The 19,431-nt window shown below is 45.0% G+C and overlaps 1 protein-coding gene across 2 annotated transcripts in view; it reads right to left on the reverse strand.

Moving 5' to 3' along the window:
- The window catches only part of cpne5b (copine Vb), a 122,106-nt gene that overhangs the window by 79,483 nt on the left and 23,192 nt on the right, over positions 1-19,431 (reverse strand). For both annotated transcript variants that reach the window (XM_062474017.1, XM_062474016.1), the window contains exons 2-3: positions 8,406-8,446; positions 7,190-7,236 (exon numbers count right to left, since the gene is read on the reverse strand). In XM_062474017.1, coding sequence (XP_062330001.1) covers positions 7,190-7,236; positions 8,406-8,446 — 88 coding nt within the window. The remainder of the gene's footprint in view (positions 1-7,189; positions 7,237-8,405; positions 8,447-19,431) is intronic.

Consider the following 19,431-nt stretch of genomic DNA (forward strand, 5'->3'; position numbering starts at 1 on the left):
AACTGAGCGCAGAGATGAAAGGAGAGAGCGAGAAAGGGGAGTTGATGAAAAGAGAGAGCGAGAGAGAGGAGGTGATGAGGCAGCATTCTAAATTAGTGAGATTCTCCCTCCTATAGCGACAGTTCCAGGAAAAAAAAGCCAGAGAGAAAAGAAAACTGGAATTTCCCCAAGAGTCCCGCCCCCACCTAGACTAAAAGGAGGACAGCCTGACTGACGCTCAGAAACACACACAGGCCTGACTGACGCTGCTCCCCTCAGAAACACACACAGGCCTGACTGACGCTGCTCCCCTCAGAAACACACACAGGCCTGACTGACGCTGCTCCCCTCAGAAACACACACAGGCCTGACTGACGCTGCTCCCCTCAGAAACACACACAGGCCTGACTGACGCTGCTCCCCTCAGAAACACACACAGGCCTGACTGACGCTGCTCCCCTCAGAAACACACACAGGCCTGACTGACGCTGCTCCCCTCAGAAACACACACAGGCCTGACTGACGCTGCTCCCCTCAGAAACACACACAGGCCTGACTGACGCTGCTCCCCTCAGAAACACACACAGGCCTGACTGACGCTGCTCCCCTCAGAAACACACACAGGCCTGACTGACGCTGCTCCCCTCAGAAACACACACAGGCCTGACTGACGCTGCTCCCCTCAGAAACACACACAGGCCTGACTGACGCTGCTCCCCTCAGAAACACACACTGACGCTGCTCCCCTCAGAAACACACACAGGCCTGACTGACGCTGCTCCCCTCAGAAACACACACAGGCCTGACTGACGCTGCTCCCCTCAGAAACACACACAGGCCTGACTGACGCTGCTCCCCTCAGAAACACACACAGGCGCATGTCTCAGAACTCTCTCCAGGAGGCTCTTTAAAAAGGAAATGCGTTCAATCCCACGACACTGTCCACACTAGCGATGTGCCAGTCAGGCTACAGTTTTGGTAAGCCCTCGGGGCAGCTACAGTTTTGGTAAGCCCTCGGGCAGCTACAGTTTTGGTAAGCCCTCGGGCAGCTACAGTTTTGGTAAGCCCTCGGGCAGCTACAGTTTTGGTAAGCCCTCGGGGCAGCTACAGTTGGTTCACATGGCTATTTGTGTTGACGTATTAATTATTCAGTATGAGAAAAATTGCTAGCTATCCCAGAAGGCATGAATAAACAACGAGTGTCTTTCAGCGCAACATAACAGTCCACTTCCTGCGACTGCAGAGGCACCTCCTCTCACCACTCAGCTTGAAGCAGAGGGGGTATTGCATTTGCTTCATAAAAAGTCTAGCTCAAGAGAAGGTCCAACCAATACAAAGCTTTTGAAACTATGAAAACTAATGAAGGTTGCGCAAGTTCAGTCAGGCAAGACCGATCCCTGCCCTCGGGCTTAATCGTAATGTACACTACTCATTCCCCCCGCTAAGAATGCCCTTCCTTCCCCCGTTCTCTGGTTGGGCGGTCACTGGGGTTCAGGTCGATTAGCGCTCCCGCCTATCAATTAATGGCGTCACATGATCCGTGCCTTTAAATATGATTCTCTCCCTGTGTAGTTTGTTCATGCTATCAAGTGCGCGACTCTCCACCACCCCGTCGCCACCAGGTTCCTGTCTCAGTCTTCGGCTCGATTGGTCGTCGGCTGCTGCCACCGCCACCAGTGTCTGGACTCCGTGGGGGATTCTTCTTCGGGCGTCGGGCAGGCGCCCGTTGATCTATATAATTCCCCCTGGGGTTCAAGCTCCAAACACCATAGTACATTTATTATTCTGTAATAAACATCTTTCACTCATCCCAGGTCTCTCCTGATTGAAATTATTTCCTGGATGATTTTTAGGTGTCCTTCAGTCAAAGAGCCATTTGAGGAAATGGTAAGAAGGTATGTAAGTCGAAATATGAGAAATGTTAGCTTAAAGTTGGTAATACTTTAGTCTTGACTACTGAAGATTCACAATGAAATACATATAAATCAATTGAAAAAATTGTTAAATAACTGATTACTTAAAATAACTGACAACTAATGAACTTATAACAGCATTCCTTGAATGAAAATTATGTTGAACCAAAAAGGTCATTTTAACAATTACATACAAAGAAAATATGTTTAAATGTGTTTCACTCAGACAGACAACATTGTCTAATCATAGAAAACAACACTCAGTTGAGTGAAGGAAAACTCCTCTCTGGCATTTTGCTTCATTTGTATTCCACTCTAAGAAAACAAATAGTGATTTGTGATTATGCAGTATGTGATTATCTGTGGTGACATTTGCAATCAGCAAATCTTCTGCTGGGATGCCCTCTGTTCTCCTGGAACGACAGTCATGTTTAGGCTCTCAGGCATTTGGGGATTTCTTGTCCAAGTGTTTCTTCAACTATAACTGATTGGAATAGATATTGAAGAGCACTGTAACTGTTTGCGAGACAGATCCTAGATTTTGAAAAGCTCCAGTAATAATGTTAGCAAAGTAAACTGTGCCTTAGGAGTTGAAGTGTGATTTATCTGAGAGGGGAGAATTACAGCTCGGGCTGAATTAGGACTTTATTAGTCACCGCTGGGCTAGTGGGAAATGTAATGAGAAGCCAGCACAAAGTCCTTGGGATAAACACACACATGCGCACACACACACATGCACACACACACACACGTGTTTATGGTTCTCTGACTTAATCCATTTAGAAAAGATTCTCTCTGTCTGTAGTCCTTAAGATACAGACACTCTCTCTGTCAGTAGTCCTTAAGAGAAAAACACTCTCTCTGTCAGTAGTGAAAAAAAAAAAAAAAAACAGACAGACAGACAGACAGACAGACACTGTCTCTGTCTGTAGTCCTTAAGAGACAGACACTGTCAGTAGTCCTTAAGAGACAGACACTGTCAGTAGTCCTTAAGAGACAGACACTGTCTCTGTCTGTAGTCCTTAAGAGACAGACACTGTCTCTCTCTGTAGTCCTTAAGAGACAGACACTGTCTGTAGTCCTTAAGAGACAGACACTCTGTCTGTAGTCCTTAAGAGACAGACACTCTCTTTGTCTGTAGTCCTTAAGAGACAGACACTTTCTCTGTCTGTAGTCCTTAAGAGACAGACACTCTCTTTGTCTGTAGTCCTTAAGAGACAGATGCTGTGACAGTATCATGGGGCTGTCCCCTCATCCATGTATATTTTGTGGCCATACTTTTTTTTCTTCCAGGAGCTGAGTGCACCAGCTGGTCGTACGCCTGGGCAGAGAGCATTTCCCCACTGGGAAATGCTTAAGTCTATATTCTGCTTTGATTGTCAACCGTCCAAATGTCTCAGATAAGACATTCTTAAAAAATGTATACAGTACACGCACACACACACACAGTGGAATCAACCATCAAGATCCTGCCCCTGCACTGTAGGTGCCAGGGTGCCACTTTAGGTGACAGTGTAGGTGGCATTAGTGCAGCCTCATGTTTACTCAGGATGTCTAGCAGACTTGGATGTCTAGCTGACTGGGCCAGGCTCAGTGAGTGCTAACAATATTTATTTTAGTCTCTGGGAAATTAGCAGTGACACATACACACACACACACACACACGTACATACACAAAAACACAGAAAAGCAATCACACTCTTTCACTGTGTAACATACACACGTACGCAGACAGACGTACACAGTGTGGTGGCTTGTCTGTCTCTTTCTCTCTCTCTCTGTCTCTCTCTCTCTCTCTCTGTCTGTCTCTCTCTCTCACACACACACACACACACACACACACACACTCACAGACAGGCTTTTCCATAAACGGCTAAGGATCTGGACAGCAGTAAACACCCTCCTTCCCTCATCCTCATGATCCAGGAATGTCAGGCAGCATCATTGATGATTCCTGGCCCCAAACCAAAAATAGGACTGTGGTTACACCCACACACAGTCACACTTCCACACACTCACACACACACTCACACGTTGCAGGGAGTAGAGCTGCCTGCTGCTTGAGTGAGTGGGCCTCTGTGATGTCACCAGCAGATTAGACAGTGCGAGTGGAGAACCGCAGGAAAAGGTCAAGCTTGTCATATTGCCAAAAAACAAGTCTGCATTAGCATATCCTCCCCCCCACACCATCTCTCTCTCCCCCCCTCACACACAGGTTCTCTCTCTCCCCCTCACACACACCATAGCTCTCCCCCCCTCACACACACCATCTCTCTCTCTCCCTCACACACATTCTCCCTGACAAACTCATTAAACCAATGAGGATGAACTCTTAGTGCTTGGCTGCTTTCATGATCTTCTCTCATAATGTCAGTTCAGAGTGTGTGTGTGTGTGGTAATATACTCTCACCCACAATGACACTAGAGCTGCAACTAACGATTATTTTAATAATCGATTAATCTGACGATTCTTTTTTCGATTAATCGATGAATCGGATAAAAAAAACAAAATCAAAAAAGCATTAATTTCCAACCCTTTATTCAAAAACAGAACTGACAGTGCAAATTCACAGTGCAAAAAATCTTCAGAATGTGCACAAACAGGCACACAATTTTGAAAAAGTTCTTAATATTAGCATGGATTTAACCTGTTTACGCTCCTGTTTCGCCCGCGAGACAAAAATGCTGCCTCCCCCTTCCTCAGTTACGACGCACTAAATTCTAAAAAATATATTTTTTAGACGCTACACATGTTATACATCGTTGGAAAGCTACGATTCTTGTGCTTCCATTGAAATAAACCAATTCAAGATCAAGTCGCAATAGCAAGCAAAGTCAACGTCTTTTTCCGGTGAACATTCCTTCAACAATGCCAAAGAAAAAAGTTGTACTCACCCTAAGTTGTTCAAATAGGTCCAGGTGTGCAAATCATGCCATCAAAACTTGATCTGCGTAAGTCCCAAGGGTTCAAAGTATCTAACCATGTAAAGTAATTCTTCCAAATACAATGTTTTACGTTCATGAATAGCCATTATCCTTTGTTTCATTATGCAAGTTAGCCGACGGAAGAAACAACTTGTTCACATAAAAGTGTTATTTTCTCCGATTTATCAACGGAGTATTTACAAAATGAAGGTCTCAAAATGTCCGTTGAACCCTCCCCTTTTGATTGACACCTTGTTCGACCCAATAGGAGCTTCCATGCCCCGTTGACAGCCCTCTAAAGCCAACTAGGTCTGTGCGTCCTGCCCCCCCCCGCCCCCCCCCCCCCACACTCGTTCTAAACAAATTTCTCGAACTGGCTTCGACTGGCTCTGAAATTAGCTCGTTAGCCTTGTAGCTGACAGCTAGCTGAAAATGCCAATACCTCATTTGTATGCGTCTGTGGAGCCTTCAAAATAACAGTCGATTGCGCAATATGGTTGACAGAATCAGTGTTCTTTGTGCGCCAATCCTTGGAATCAGATAAAGCACTCCAATGTGTTCATGCTTCAGTTTTTTTGTTTCAGTATTACTAATTAGGGATTTAGCTATTATATATGATATTTCTAAGTACCAGAGATGGGCCAGAGATAACAATTATGAAAAATAATACCTTTTTATTTGACCTTGACCTTGGTTACAAAGGGTCATTTTGGAGTCTCCAAAAGACCCTTTTAGAAAATTCCTGGATGTACTCTTATAAAAACATGTGTCAAATATGAATATATTGTGGTATTATGTTTGACTTTTGATTTGAATTGGGTAAGGCTTCAACCTGTGGTCCAATTTAGTCTTCCAGATAATACCTACCACCTCTAGGCCTATTCAGGCCTCTGTTTTCAAAACAAAATCTAGGAGGAAATAGAAATTTTCACTTTCCTTGTGTTCAAGCTTCTATTACTCAACACTAGAAGGACTGACAGGGGTCCTGACAACAGGGGACATAACTTCAGAGTGTCAGCTTTCAAAAGAGATCATTTACATGCATGTACTCCAAATGGTTCAAGAACAGCTTCCAATTTACTTTGGGTATGCTGTTTAGGCGTTTTTAGGCACATTTAACAGGAGGTTTAATGCTATTTTCCAAGATGAGCAATTTATTTGAGTTTTGTTTAAAACTTTATTGAAAATTGAAAGGTTGTGGAAGTAGGCCAGACTTTATTAGAATAATCTGGTGTATATTTAAGATTTTTTGACACAATTTTGAAAAAAGTTAAGATTTGCGAGGATTAAGCTATTTTCAAAGATTAGTGATTTTCTATCATTTTATTTGAAACTTCATTGAAAAAGTAAAGGCTGTGGAAGTATACCAGACATTGTTAAGATACTCTGGTGTATGTTTGAGGTTTGAGGAACCCATTCCATTTTTCAAAATGGAATGGGTTGTTTTCACCCGGTCCCTAACGCGATGCTGCAAAGTAGCGTTTTCCGAATGTGAGACGAATGTCGAATATGAAACTAACTTCACCTCGGTCAATTAACACACTGTTTCGATGTATTTAGTGTGAAATGCTCCCACACCTTGGATGACTTGGGTCGTACTGATTTCTCTGCCTCCGCCATGTGTTTCAGAACAACGTTACTCAACAACGTCTCTCCGATGGCCTTTCCTCTACCTCCGCTCCGCTCCGTGCTCAACTAAACTTTTTTTTAATACTCAAACAAATCTCTGCGACATATTGAGTGGCGTAATAATCGCGCGACACAACGAATCAATAATCAAATTCGTTGCCAACGCTTTTAATAATCGATTTTAATCGATTTAATCGATTCGTTGTTGCAGCCCTAAATGACACACACACACAACAATTCAATCAGAAGCATTTATTGGCTGTCTTCATCCATAACCTACATGCATACAGTATGCTAGACACACACACACTGATCTGTGGAAACATCATAAAGATCTTCCGAACAAAGTTCAGAACAATCTACAACAAACAACATGGGTTGATAACGTGTAAAAACTACAATTCCCCCAAACTCCTTGTAAGAAAACCCCCCATAAATGTCCCTACTCTCTCTGCTGTAGGAAAGATTAAGATATACTATAAATGAAACGGTAAAACAAAGGAGGGAGCAATGAAGACAGGAGAGAGAAACTTTTAGTTTTTGCTGTTTTCCCTCAGAGGCAGTCAATAGGGCCCTGCCAGGGACTAATTGGCGTCTCTTTTGTGTGTGTGTGTGACCTTATCTCTCAGTCCAATAACAGAGAGAGGAGTTGAAGGCACAGCACTCACAGAAACCCTCCACTATCAGTGCAACACAGACAGAGGACATAGTGTTTGCATTTTTGTTAAGTACCACTCACTTACCTCTCTCCACTGCTTGGTTTCCACTCCTTGCGTGTAGAGCACACACACTGTGGAGGAGAGAGAGAGAGGGAGAGGGAGAGAGAAAGGGAGAAAGAGGAAAGAAAAGAGAGAGATTGAAGGAGGGAGGGAGAGAGAGAAAAAGGAGATTAAAGGAGGGAGAGAGAGATCGAATAGAGCAGATCAATACAACAGAATTAGCTACAGCAGGCTGAACAAACACACACTGCTCTGCACTAGAGCGCTAGAAACATGGAGATCTACTCCTCACGTCACACTGACATGACCATCACCATGACACAGCGTGGGAGGAGACGATCCTCACGTCACATGACCATCACCATGACACAGCGTGGGAGGAGACGATCCTCACGTCACATGACCATCACCATGACACAGCGTGGGAGGAGACGATCCTCACGTCACATGACCATCACCATGACACAGCGTGGGAGGAGACGATCCTCACGTCACATGACCATCACCATGACACAGCGTGGGAGGAGACGATCCTCACGTCACATGACCATCACCATGACACAGCGTGGGAGGAGACGATCCTCACGTCACATGACCATCACCATGACACAGCGTGGGAGGAGACGATCCTCACGTCACATGACCATCACCATGACACAGGGTGGGAGGAGACGATCCTCACGTCACATGACCATCACCATGACACAGCGTGGGAGGAGACGATCCTCACGTCACATGACCATCACCATGACACAGCGTGGGAGGAGACGATCCTCACGTCACATGACCATGACACAGCGTGGGAGGAGACGATCCTCACGTCACATGACCATGACACAGCGTGGGAGGAGACGATCCTTACGTCACATGACCATGACACAGCGTGGGAGGAGACAATCCTCACGTCACATGACCATCACCATGACACAACGTGGGAGGAGACGATGGAACAGGAAGGAGGAAGGGAGGACGAGATGTTGGGGGAACAGAGAAAGAAGAAGGAAGAGGCATGTAATGAGGTAGTGAAGTAAGAGGGAGAGATGGAAGACAGGAGAATTAGAAGAAAGGATGCATAGAGAGAGAGAGTGGGAGACAGAGTGAGAAAGAGGGTGAGAGGCAGCCAAGCCTGGTTGAGGTGGTTAGGGTTAGTATGTAGGGTAAGGGTTAGGAGGATTAGAGTTAGTATGATTAGGGTTAGGGTTAGTATGATTAGGCTTACAATGTATAGAGCCATACTCACATGGGTCGGACTTGGAGAACGTATCTTTGTCAAGAAGATTCCTAAGAGAACAGAGACAAAGAAGCACAAATGTCAAACACAATCATCCCTAGATACTCATCCATACCACTAGATACATACTCATCCATACCACCAGATACATACTCATCCATACCACCAAATACATACTCATCCATACCACCAGATACATATTCATCCATACCACCAAATACATACTCATCCATACCACCAGATACATATTCATTCATGCCACCAAATACATACTCATCCATACCACCAGATAGGACAGCAACAGAATTACGACTAAAACTCTCCCAGATTCAACACCACTGTCTGAGAAGCAACTTGTCCATCTTGGAACATGTGTCATGTGAATCACTGTGCAGGTCTTCCAACCTGTCTAACTATTTTCTCAGATGTTCCTGAGATAACTGGCTTTTGCATAGAAATTGATATTTAGACTGACTACTCATTCATGAAACAGCTCTGGTATCCTAGTAGCACTAGCTGCTGTATGAACAGGGTTATCGAGACTAAGCTGCAGTTAAATGTCCATATCTTCTTACATTTACATTTAGTCACTTAGCAGATGCTCTTATCCAAAGCGACTTACAGTAGGTACAGGGACATTCCCCCGAAGCAAGTAGTGTGAAGTGCCTTGCCCAAAGACACAACCTCATTTGGCACGGCCGGGAATCGAACTGGCAACCTTCAGATTACTAGCCCGATTCGCTAACCGCTCAGCCACCTGACTCTCACTTCTTGATGTTTATTTGTCCAGACTGGCATAATGAGATGTGTAAATATGTGAGTGTGTTTGTACGTGTGTGTTAGAGTTGCTAAGGGGGTGAAACATTCCTGTTAATTCCCCCAAATTCCTGAAATTCCCAAAGGTGTGTAAGCTCTTCCCTGCATGCCAGACAGGCTGACGTCAGCCTGGCATGACGTCACGTGGCTCCCCTCTCAGGGAATCGTAGGCAAGCCTCCTGATTATCTGCACAGCTCATCCACCTGTTGATGTCTCCTCCTCTGCAATTACTTCACCTTTCATTCTCCTTCCCCCCTCCTCCCTTTGTCTCCCTATCCTCCTCCCCCTCCAGCAGAGGCAGGGAGGAGCTCCTGATGATGGTTGCTCATCAGAGCGGAAGCGCGAGAATCTTGATTTGTGGTGCAGGTCGAAGGAAGATGATTATAGGGATGGGGGATGACAGAGAAAAGGTCATGCTCAAAAATGTCGAAGGCTCCCCCCAGCTCCAATGGCTCGCTTCTGTACAGTCATTGTATTAGATAAACGGTTGTGATTTGTCCAACCCAGGCCAGGTCAGATGGAAATCTGTCTGAATGGAGGGGGGGGGGGGGGGGGGGGTCAGACGTGTCTGCCAGAGCAACCAAACCAGGATCAGGCAGGTGTGGTTCCAGGCTAACCCTCTCTGTCTGTCACTGTCTTCTTCAGTCCCCGGGACACTGCCATTTCAACAGGTGAATGTGAGCGCTTGCCTCTGGTATGTTAAATTGATTATTTTCTTTCAATCCCTTCCCCCTTCATCTCTCCATTTTCATCTCCACAGAAAAGGCCAGTCACACTTGTCACTGTAAATCTTTATTTCTCTTTTTCATTCTCTCCTCCCTATCTCTCTCTCCACCCCTACAGAATAGGAACAGTACTGTACTCTTCTGTCGCAGAGGAGCAACGCCTCTCTGCTTGACCTTTTCAAAATGGCTGCCGGGGGCTAGTTTGTCTCACACCATCACCCCTTCTGCCCTGCTTGCTGGGGCGATCTCTCTCCTGAAACGACTGTGTCTATTGGTCTCTTTCTCTCTGGCATTCACTTTCCTCACCTCCATCCCTCTTTTAATTGCTATCTCTCTCTCTCTCACTCTGCCTCCTTCTCTGCTTCTCTCTCACATTCTTTTCATAGCTGGATCGCTATGGAGAGGGTTGGAGGGTTAGAGGATTAGGGGGTTAGAGGGTTAGGGGGTTAGAGGGTTAGGGTTAGGGTTAGAAATCAACAATTACACCTTAGTGTATTAACTAAAGGCAGCTGTCTGCAGATAGTAACGGAGGCCTCAACAAGGATCATCACAGATGTTAAGGAGTAACCAGGTAAGTACCTCATATTCTTATTACAGGTAATTTTTTTAATTTTTGTATTTGCCATGTAATGGAATATTTCTCTTTAAGCAGGTAAGCTGGACTTAAGGAGGGGTGGACTCCCCCAGGACCATGCAGGATGACCAGATAATTCATATCCTGTGGTAGGACAGATGGCTAGAGGAGCAATAATAAATATGTAAGTAAATAAATAAATCCAAAGATACACACCACACTATACAAGCCACAAAATAATAATATATATTAGATATCACTCCTATAGGAAACCTGGCCATTTGATTATTAGATATCACTCCTATAGGAAACCTGGCCATTTGATTATTAGATATCACTCCTATAGGAAACCTGGCCATTTGATTATTAGATATCACTCCTATAGGAAACCTGGCCATTTGACACATGGTGAAGATTAGACAGCAGTTAGGGTTAGAGGGTTAGAAGATTAGGGGGTTAGGGGGTCCGAGGGTTAGGGGGTCCTGGGGTTCGAGGGTTAGACGGTTAGGGGGTTCGAGGGTTAGGGTTAGAGGGTTAGGGGGTTAGAGGGTTTAGAGCAGGGGTGTCAAAGTCAAATGGACGGAGGGCCAAATAAAAAATTTAGCTACAAGCCGAGGGCCGGACTGTTCGAATGTTCATTGAAAATTTTTTAAATGACGCATATAGTCTAGTGAACCTAATTGAACCTACTGAAAACCTAACAAATATATTCCGTCACAAACTTTAATCATGCAGTTTTTGATGAAATCCCCCTCCGTAAATGGCCGGGCTGATTTAGCGATCTCTTCTGCCAAAATAAAACTGGCCTTGACAGCAGCCTGGCCTTGTGATTTGGCTTTTTTGAACAGAGCCTGTCGAGATTTGAGGCCTCGTTTTAATTCCTCTGCCTTTTGTAGCCTTTGTTCCATGTCCATATTCTTGTTTTTGTCCGCGTGTTTCGTTTCATAATGTCGTCTCAGATTATACTCTTTCAGTACCGCCACACTTTCTCCACACAGAAGACACACAGGTTTTCCAGCTACCTCCGTGAACATATACTCCGACTCCCACCTTGTTTGAAACCCCCGGTTCTCAGTGTCCACCTTCCGTTTTGCCATTTTTGATGGGTATCTGAAAGTTAATTTTACTGTGATGCTGACGACTGCTGTGCCAATAAATATTGAAATGAAGCAGCCTACTGCTCGGTGCGTCACCGTTGCATTGTGGGAAATGTAGTATTGGTGCGTGTAAAAGATCTGCGGGCTGCCGGCTTGCTGCGGTCTGCGGGCCGGTTCTAATAATAAATCAAGATCATCCCAGGGGCCGTAAAAAACCTTCTCGCGGGCCGGATGTGGCCCGCGGGCCTTGACTCTGACATATGTGGTTTAGAGGGTCCGGGGGTTTGTGGGTTAGGGTTAGAGGGTTAGGGGATTAGAGGGTTTGAGGGTTTGAGGAGAAGAAACTCCTGTTGGGGTAAAGAGCTGCTTATCCACTGTCTGATCAGGTGTGTTCTCACCCTTAAAATGAACACCATCAATCTGAAGGTCTTGAGTGGGGTCAGTGAGTGAGTAGGTCCACATGAACCACTTGCTAGCTCATCACAAGTCAAACAGCAGGAAGATAATGACTCGGTTGGAACCAAACAAAGTAGTGGATGCTGTTTACACTAGCTTAGACTGGTCCCACATCTTCATGTGAAAACCTCGCAGATGTATGATTCAGATATTGATTCAGTGTGTAAAGAAACTTTTGCACACAATTGCAAATGTTAACAGTGTGTTTAAACTATTCTGTTTATATAGTGTTTTAAGCTCCCATTCAGCAAGGCATGAATTTAGAATTTAAAACTTAGAATTAAGTATGTGATATGAATTGAAAAAACCTCAAAGTATCTTTCCTGCTATCTATCCTTGGGCTGCTGATCGTATTGGTCACACACACACAAACAGACACACACACATGCACAGACACACACAGACAGACACACACACACCACCACCACCCCAAACACAAAATCTCACACACCAGAGAGCACAGGAGCAGGTGTCGATGATTACATTGGTAAATTACATGTTTTGCTTGGCAAGTGTAAATGTGGTTCTTTGCCCACTCTCTTTCGTGACTCTAAATTCAATTACGGCTGAGGGATTATATCCTGCATATTGAGGAGTGCGTCAACATAACACAGAGCTGGGCTCTGGCCTCAGTCTGGCCATGCAACACTGAGTGTTTTGTATCCTGTGAAAAGGAGACTTGCAGAGAATGTCATTATAAGCAGCTCAACTGGAGGAAATGAATGACGCTGTGTGATGGCTCATTCCATCGCCATGGCATCCGGCCGTCAGCCTGTCAGCATGATTCCTGCTACCCCTCTACCCCACTATTCACACCAGGCCTACAGGGTCTGTGTTCCTGCTAACTGACCAAGTCTATCCTCAGTCATTTTGACAAGTCAAATTGTGGTCAAAATAACAGATGTTATAAGAAATAACAGAATGTGGTTTACATAACACTAAGTTCTGTCTCATTAAAGTTTCTTCCACATCTCTGAAGAACCTACACACTTGTGTAACAGATTTAGCAGGTTTCACAACTTCTGTTTGCTTATTAGAAGGTTCTTGTAGCATCACCTCTCCTTGTGTCTGTCTCTCTCTCTCTCAACCTCTTCAGCAGTCTACTAAACTAATCCTGAGACCATGAGTGAAATTAATTCCAGCATATCTGGGTTTACTTCATAAATTAAATTCATGCATATACTGTACTGGATTACCACTAAAGAGGTCATTTTTTTTCATACTTAGGGGACTGACCTATTGTTTCAAAGCACCAGGTTAAATCAAGTGCACCCAAGCACTGGACAGTAAATGTAATATAGTAGTAATATATCAAGGTCTTGCCCTGCCATTAGTGGACTTCATTAAGGAGTCCTGGGAGGATGTGGGTGTTGGAATTGTACCCATAATGCAACAACATCAGTAGGCTGACCCCCGCTAAACCCCAGGAACGCCCCAGTCTGAGGAGGTTCAGGGGACCTGTCTCTGTCCCAGATTCTAAATGACTGTCATTCTTTTAGTCATACAAGTGCATATAAAAAACGTATATGGTTGCACAAACACACATATGCACACACACATGTTTTCAAGTCTTTGCCAGCCTGGATTGGGAGGATGTTCCAACATGAACAGAGCACAGAGGCAGGACAAAAGGCTGCAGCAACAGCTGGAGCATCAAACAACATGACTATCAATTATTCATCCACAGGCCGTATGTGTGTGGAGGTCTGTCACAAGAAAAATCCTCAAAGCATTCAAGCTCCATGACACACACACAAATTGGCAAAACGGCTTCTTCTCCACTTTACAAAAGCTACCAGCGCATTTCCTACAGAAACACAATCACAACTGCAGATGCCTCCCTGGCTGTCATATTGTAATATACAGTACAAACATATCATATACATGATATAATATACTATTATTATATAAGTAACAACATATTATACATGCATTTATACATACTACATACAGTACACTATATATAAAACCTCATGTCCCTACTTCCAGCCGGGTTTGTCTGTGCTTTCAGTGTACATATATATTTGATGTAACATGTCAGCTATAATCTTGAAATAACACCTATGAGAGGTGACAGTAGAGCCATTGCATCTGGGAGCACCCAGACCTCCTGGCAGAGACAGTCCCCCTTGCAGAGACAGTCTTCCTGGCAGAGACAGTCCCCCTTGCAGACACAGTCCCCCTTGCAGACACAGTCCCCCTTGCAGAGACAGTCTTCCTGGCAGAGACAGTCCCCCTTGCAGACACAGTCCCCCTTGCAGAGACAGTCTTCCTGGCAGAGACAGTCTTCCTGGCAGAGACAGTCCCCCTTGCAGAGACAGTCTTCCTGGCAGAGACAGTCCCCCTGGCAGAGACAGTCCCCCTTGCAGAGACAGTCCCCCTTGCAGAGACAGTCCCCCTTGCAGACACAGGCCCCCTTGCAGAGACAGTCTTCCTGGCAGAGACAGTCTTCCTGGCAGAGACAGTCTCCTTTGCAGAGACAGTATTATAACAGGGGCTCTGGTAGGTTAAGGGTGCTACGCAAGCAGAACTCACAATGAATTATGCATATATGTGTCAGCTGTATGACTGCTATGGGCAGTGACACGGTAAGGTGAACCCAGCTGATCATCCAGGGGGTTATAAAAGCTATACACCCTACAAGGAGCAGTCACCAGTGAGCTAGGGTAGGATAGGACCTGGTGTACTGGGCTAGGTTAGGGTAGGATAGGAACTGGTGTACTGTATGTAGTGTTTGTGTGTGTGTGTGTGTAGATTTACCTCACCATGGCGAAGATAGTGCAACTGGGGATAGCGTGCCTCCCACGGCACTCTAAATAATCTCTTTGCGCAGGTATCCACCTCTGACCACGGTCTGGTTGAATCTGGTTGAAGACTGGCGGTGTTGGGGCAACTGGCGACAGAAGCAGGTTTGAATAGACTGTGAGCTTCTAGTCAGAACCCTGCACGTCAGCGGCACAGGGTATTGGTCGCTATCAGCTGGGACTGAGTGGCCCTGTGTGACTGAGCAGCCCCTATTTAGGGTCCACACTGCTCACCTCAAACTGAGGAGGGGCCTAGAAAAGGTGGCCTAAAAAATTCCCACTCAACTTACACCTGGACAGGATACCGCACCTGTCGGGTCATTCCACTTCTGCGGTCAAAACAGAAGAAATAAATCCCAAAACCTAAAACTGGCAAAATGGAATGTAAGAACTCTCCTGGACTCCGAAAGGACCGAAAGACCTCACAGAAGAACAGCACTGGGGGATGAGCTGAGGCGTTACAACATCGATATTGCCGCGCTTAACGAGACCAGGCTCCTTGATGAAGGGTCTGGTTACACCTTTTTCTGGAAAGGCTACCCCCTAGGTGGACAACATCTGCACGGTGTGGGACTGGCCATCAGGAACACACTGCTACCAAGACTCACTGAAACACCTGTGGGCATCAGTGAAAGACTGATGACCCTCCGTATCCCCCTGGCGAAGAGCCACTTTGCTACACTCCTTAGTGTGTATGCACCAAGTTGCACTGAAACTGCATTAGCCAAGGTAGTCAAAGATCTATTATTGGCCTCTGACGCGGGCTCTATCTCTGTCCTGGTTCTTCTAGACCTAAGTGCAGCTTTTGACACTGTGGATCATGAGATTCTCCTGGAACATATGGAGAACTATGTTGGGATTTTTGGTACGTCACTTAAGTGGTTTAGATCGTATCTATCTGATAGATCACAATATGTCCACTATGATGGCTGCTCATCCAGGAGCTCCACTGTAAAATACGGAGTACCGCAGGGTTCAGTTCTAGGCCCTCTGTTATTTTCACTCTATATGTTGCCTTTAGGAAACATAATTAGAAGCTCTGGGGTAGGTAAATGTTCACTGTTATGCAAATGATAGTCAGCTATATATGTCTATAAAGTCTGGAGAATGTCCACATGCTATGGAAAAATGTGTTTCTGGGTTAAGAACTTGGATGACTGCAAATTTCCTTCTTCTTAATTCGGATAAAACCGAGGTTCAAATTTTCGGTCCTAAAAAATACAGAAATAATTTATCCAATCTGACCCTATACGTAGACGGCGTCAAAGTCTCTCAAAGCCAGCTGGTAAAAAATGTAGGAGTCACAATGGACCCAGACCTTTCGTTTGAGTACCATATTAAGCAAATTAACAGAACTGCATTTTTCCATCTACGTAATATTGCCAAAATACGAAAATTCCTCTCAAAGGATGATGCAGAAAAACTAACACATGCATTTGTTAAGTCCCGATTGGACTACTGCAATGTGTTGTTCTCTGGCCTCCCAATTACCTACCTAAAAATTTTACAGCGGGTGCAAAATGCTGCTGCTAGACTATTGACTAGAACAAGAAAGTTTGATCACATAACATCTACTCTTGTCTCTTTACACTGGCTCCCTATCCAAGCCAGAGCTGACTTCAAAGTTCTACTACTAACCTACAAATCTCTGCATGGATTGGCACTACTGTACCTCTCCGGTCTCCTTGCACCCTATTGCCCCGCAAGGACACTTAGATCTCAAGATGCCGGCTATCTGGTGGTTCCCAAAATTAAGAAAAAAACAGCTGGAGGTAGGGCGTTCTCATATAGAGCACCTCTTCTCTGGAATAAATTACCTGTCTCAATTAAGGAGGCTGATACTGTTTCGACATTCAAAATTAGGTTAAAAACGTTATTGTTTAGTCAATTCTACGATTGTTAAAGGTAAGTATGTGTGTATTTACTTCTATGTAAATCTGGGGTGTGTGTTTGCCTATGTGTGTATCACATGTAACTTTTAAATTGTAATTATAGCTTATATGTTCACATTGCCCCATCTGGATGTTACATCTAGATGTTACAAATAAAGTAAATCTGTTACTGTATATTGTCACTGTTATAGTTTCCGTTGCTGTATATTGTTACTATTATTGTTTCTGTTACTAGTTGGAGGCAACGGGGGACGGGACGGGTTGTCTATTATGACTGTAACTGTTAGCTGCTCCTGGCATTCTCTAATCCCTGCTCTCCTCTCTGTCCCCCCCCACACACATCCCTTGTGGTGTGGGGGGTTTGAGCTGTCAGCACCTGCTTTGTCGTCGGTCGGCCAACGCTGGATCTGGTCGCGAGTCTCCCAGTCCTGTCCTACATCTATAAAGTTGAACAATGGATTTTGGTGTTTCAAAACCCATTGACACTGTATGACTATGTTTAGCCTGTGTTCTGCTCCTCTCCCTCACCAACCGTCTCTGGAGGAGGGGATCCCTCTCTGAATTGCTCCTCCCAAGGTTTCTTCCATTTTTTCTCCTGTTGGGAGTTTTTCTGGGAGTTTTTCCTTGTCTTCCTTGAGGGTTTAGGTTGGTTGAGGGGCAGTTCTATTGGCATATGTGAAGCCCTCTGTGACATGCTTGCGTGTAAAAAGGGCTATACAAATAAATTTGATTTGATTTGACACAGAGGTTAAAGACTCATTCTATCAGTCACTGGATGAGGCTCTCCACCGGATCCCCACCGGATCCCCAAGACCGACAAGATCCTCCTCCTTGGGGACTTCAATGCTCTTGTGGGGCAGAGTGACAAGATATGGAAAGGAGTGCTTGGCAGGCATGGTATTGGTCAGGCCAACTCAAATGGCATGAGATTACTTACTCTCTGCTCTGAGCACAACCTGACCATAACCAACACCATCTTCCAGCAAAAGACCAAATATAAAACATCATGGATGCATCTAAAAATTGGCACCTGAGGGGGCGGAGTTTGACTGGCAATGGAGTAGGACGTGTTTGACTTGAGCTCCCGCCGAACTGCTGCAATTTTAAGTTATTTCGCGCTTTACATTACAAAAACTTTGGTGATTCTGCTCTGAACCTGTTTCTGAACCAAGAAAAGTGTCTATATGTGAGGCAACGGCTGAAAAACTACGCAAATATCAGTACGACGGATCAGTCGATACTAGGCCTAACACCGCCCCGACACCGAGTTCAACCGTCACCCGATCTTGAGTGACTCCACCCGCTTCAACCAGCCCAGAGAAGATGGACGCTGTAGCCTTGAAATCCGACATTCTTCGCACGCTAAAGGCGGACATATCGGCGGTGATTAAATCCGAACTGAACAATGCGCTTGCCGAGGACTTCAATGCCCTCAAAACCGAAATTCAAGCGGTTAAGTTGGAAATAATAAACAACACAGCAGCGATCCATTCGGAGATGGATAAAATGAAGGCTACTATCAAGGATGTGGAAGGCGGGCTATCAACGTGGTCGGACGAGGTGACAACTTTGCAGTCTGTGGTCGCTGACTTGAAAACAGAGGTAGCTGGGCTAAAAGGCAAATGCGAAGACATGGAGGGAAGAATGCGGCGGTGCAACATAAGAATTCTGGGAGTAGCTGAGACGGATGGATCAAGCTCTACTGTGTCGGTGTTGAGGCTGCTGAGAGAAATACTACAGCTGGATAAGGATGTGCTTGTGGACCGCTCGCATAGAAGCCTGGGTCCAAGAAGACCAGATGGGAAACCACGCGCCATCGTAGCTAAACTCCACTATTATCAAGACTGTGTCGATGTGCTGAGCCGTGCGCGCTCTCAAGCTCCGCTGAGATTCAGCGGGGACTCGATCGCCATATTTCCAGACTATACTGCAGGCGTCGCCAAGGCCAGGGCTGCGTTCACGGAGGTTTGGAAATTGCTGCACAAACGCGAGGGCGTCCGATTCGGCATCTTATTCCCAGCCCGACTACGCATCACACATGACGGTAAAGAAAGAGAATTCACCGATGCAGAAAAAGCGATGGGCTACGTTAAAAAGAACATAATCTCTACTGAGGCCTGAATGTTATTGAATGACTGAGCTTTATGTAGGTTACGTTATTCCAATTTAAAACCTACCCCAATGGAGCAATACTTATTCTGTTCACATTATCTTCAGCTGCTGTCATGTGGGGTTGGTCATCCTCAGTCATGGGTAAGTGATGCTCTGACTCATTTCAAGGGCAACTTTGTGTGGACAATATTTTCCTAACTTGTGTTGCTGTAAATAATGATCATACCAGGTCTACCTTATTACACAGAATACTTTAATGTACTGTACAGACTTCCTCTCATCTTATTTTCTTGTATAGCCTGTTTTGATAAACAGTAGCCTACAGCCTATTGGTTACCCTTTGTTATGAGCCTGTGATGCTCTGTTACTTTTTATGAGGAGCGTACAATATGCATCTTAAGGTGTAATTGCCTTTGCCATTGTCTTCAGACTAATTTTCTTTTTCTTTATGATTTATTTTTTATTTAAGAGCAGAATTTGATTTAATATCACAATGCGCTATCTGAGTTACTTCCATATAGGGGGGTTCGGCGGGAGCCTGAGCGGTTTGCTCTTTAG

The sequence above is a fragment of the Osmerus eperlanus genome, chromosome 1, assembly GCF_963692335.1.
Source record: "Osmerus eperlanus chromosome 1, fOsmEpe2.1, whole genome shotgun sequence".
Classification (NCBI taxonomy): Eukaryota; Metazoa; Chordata; class Actinopteri; order Osmeriformes; family Osmeridae; genus Osmerus; species Osmerus eperlanus.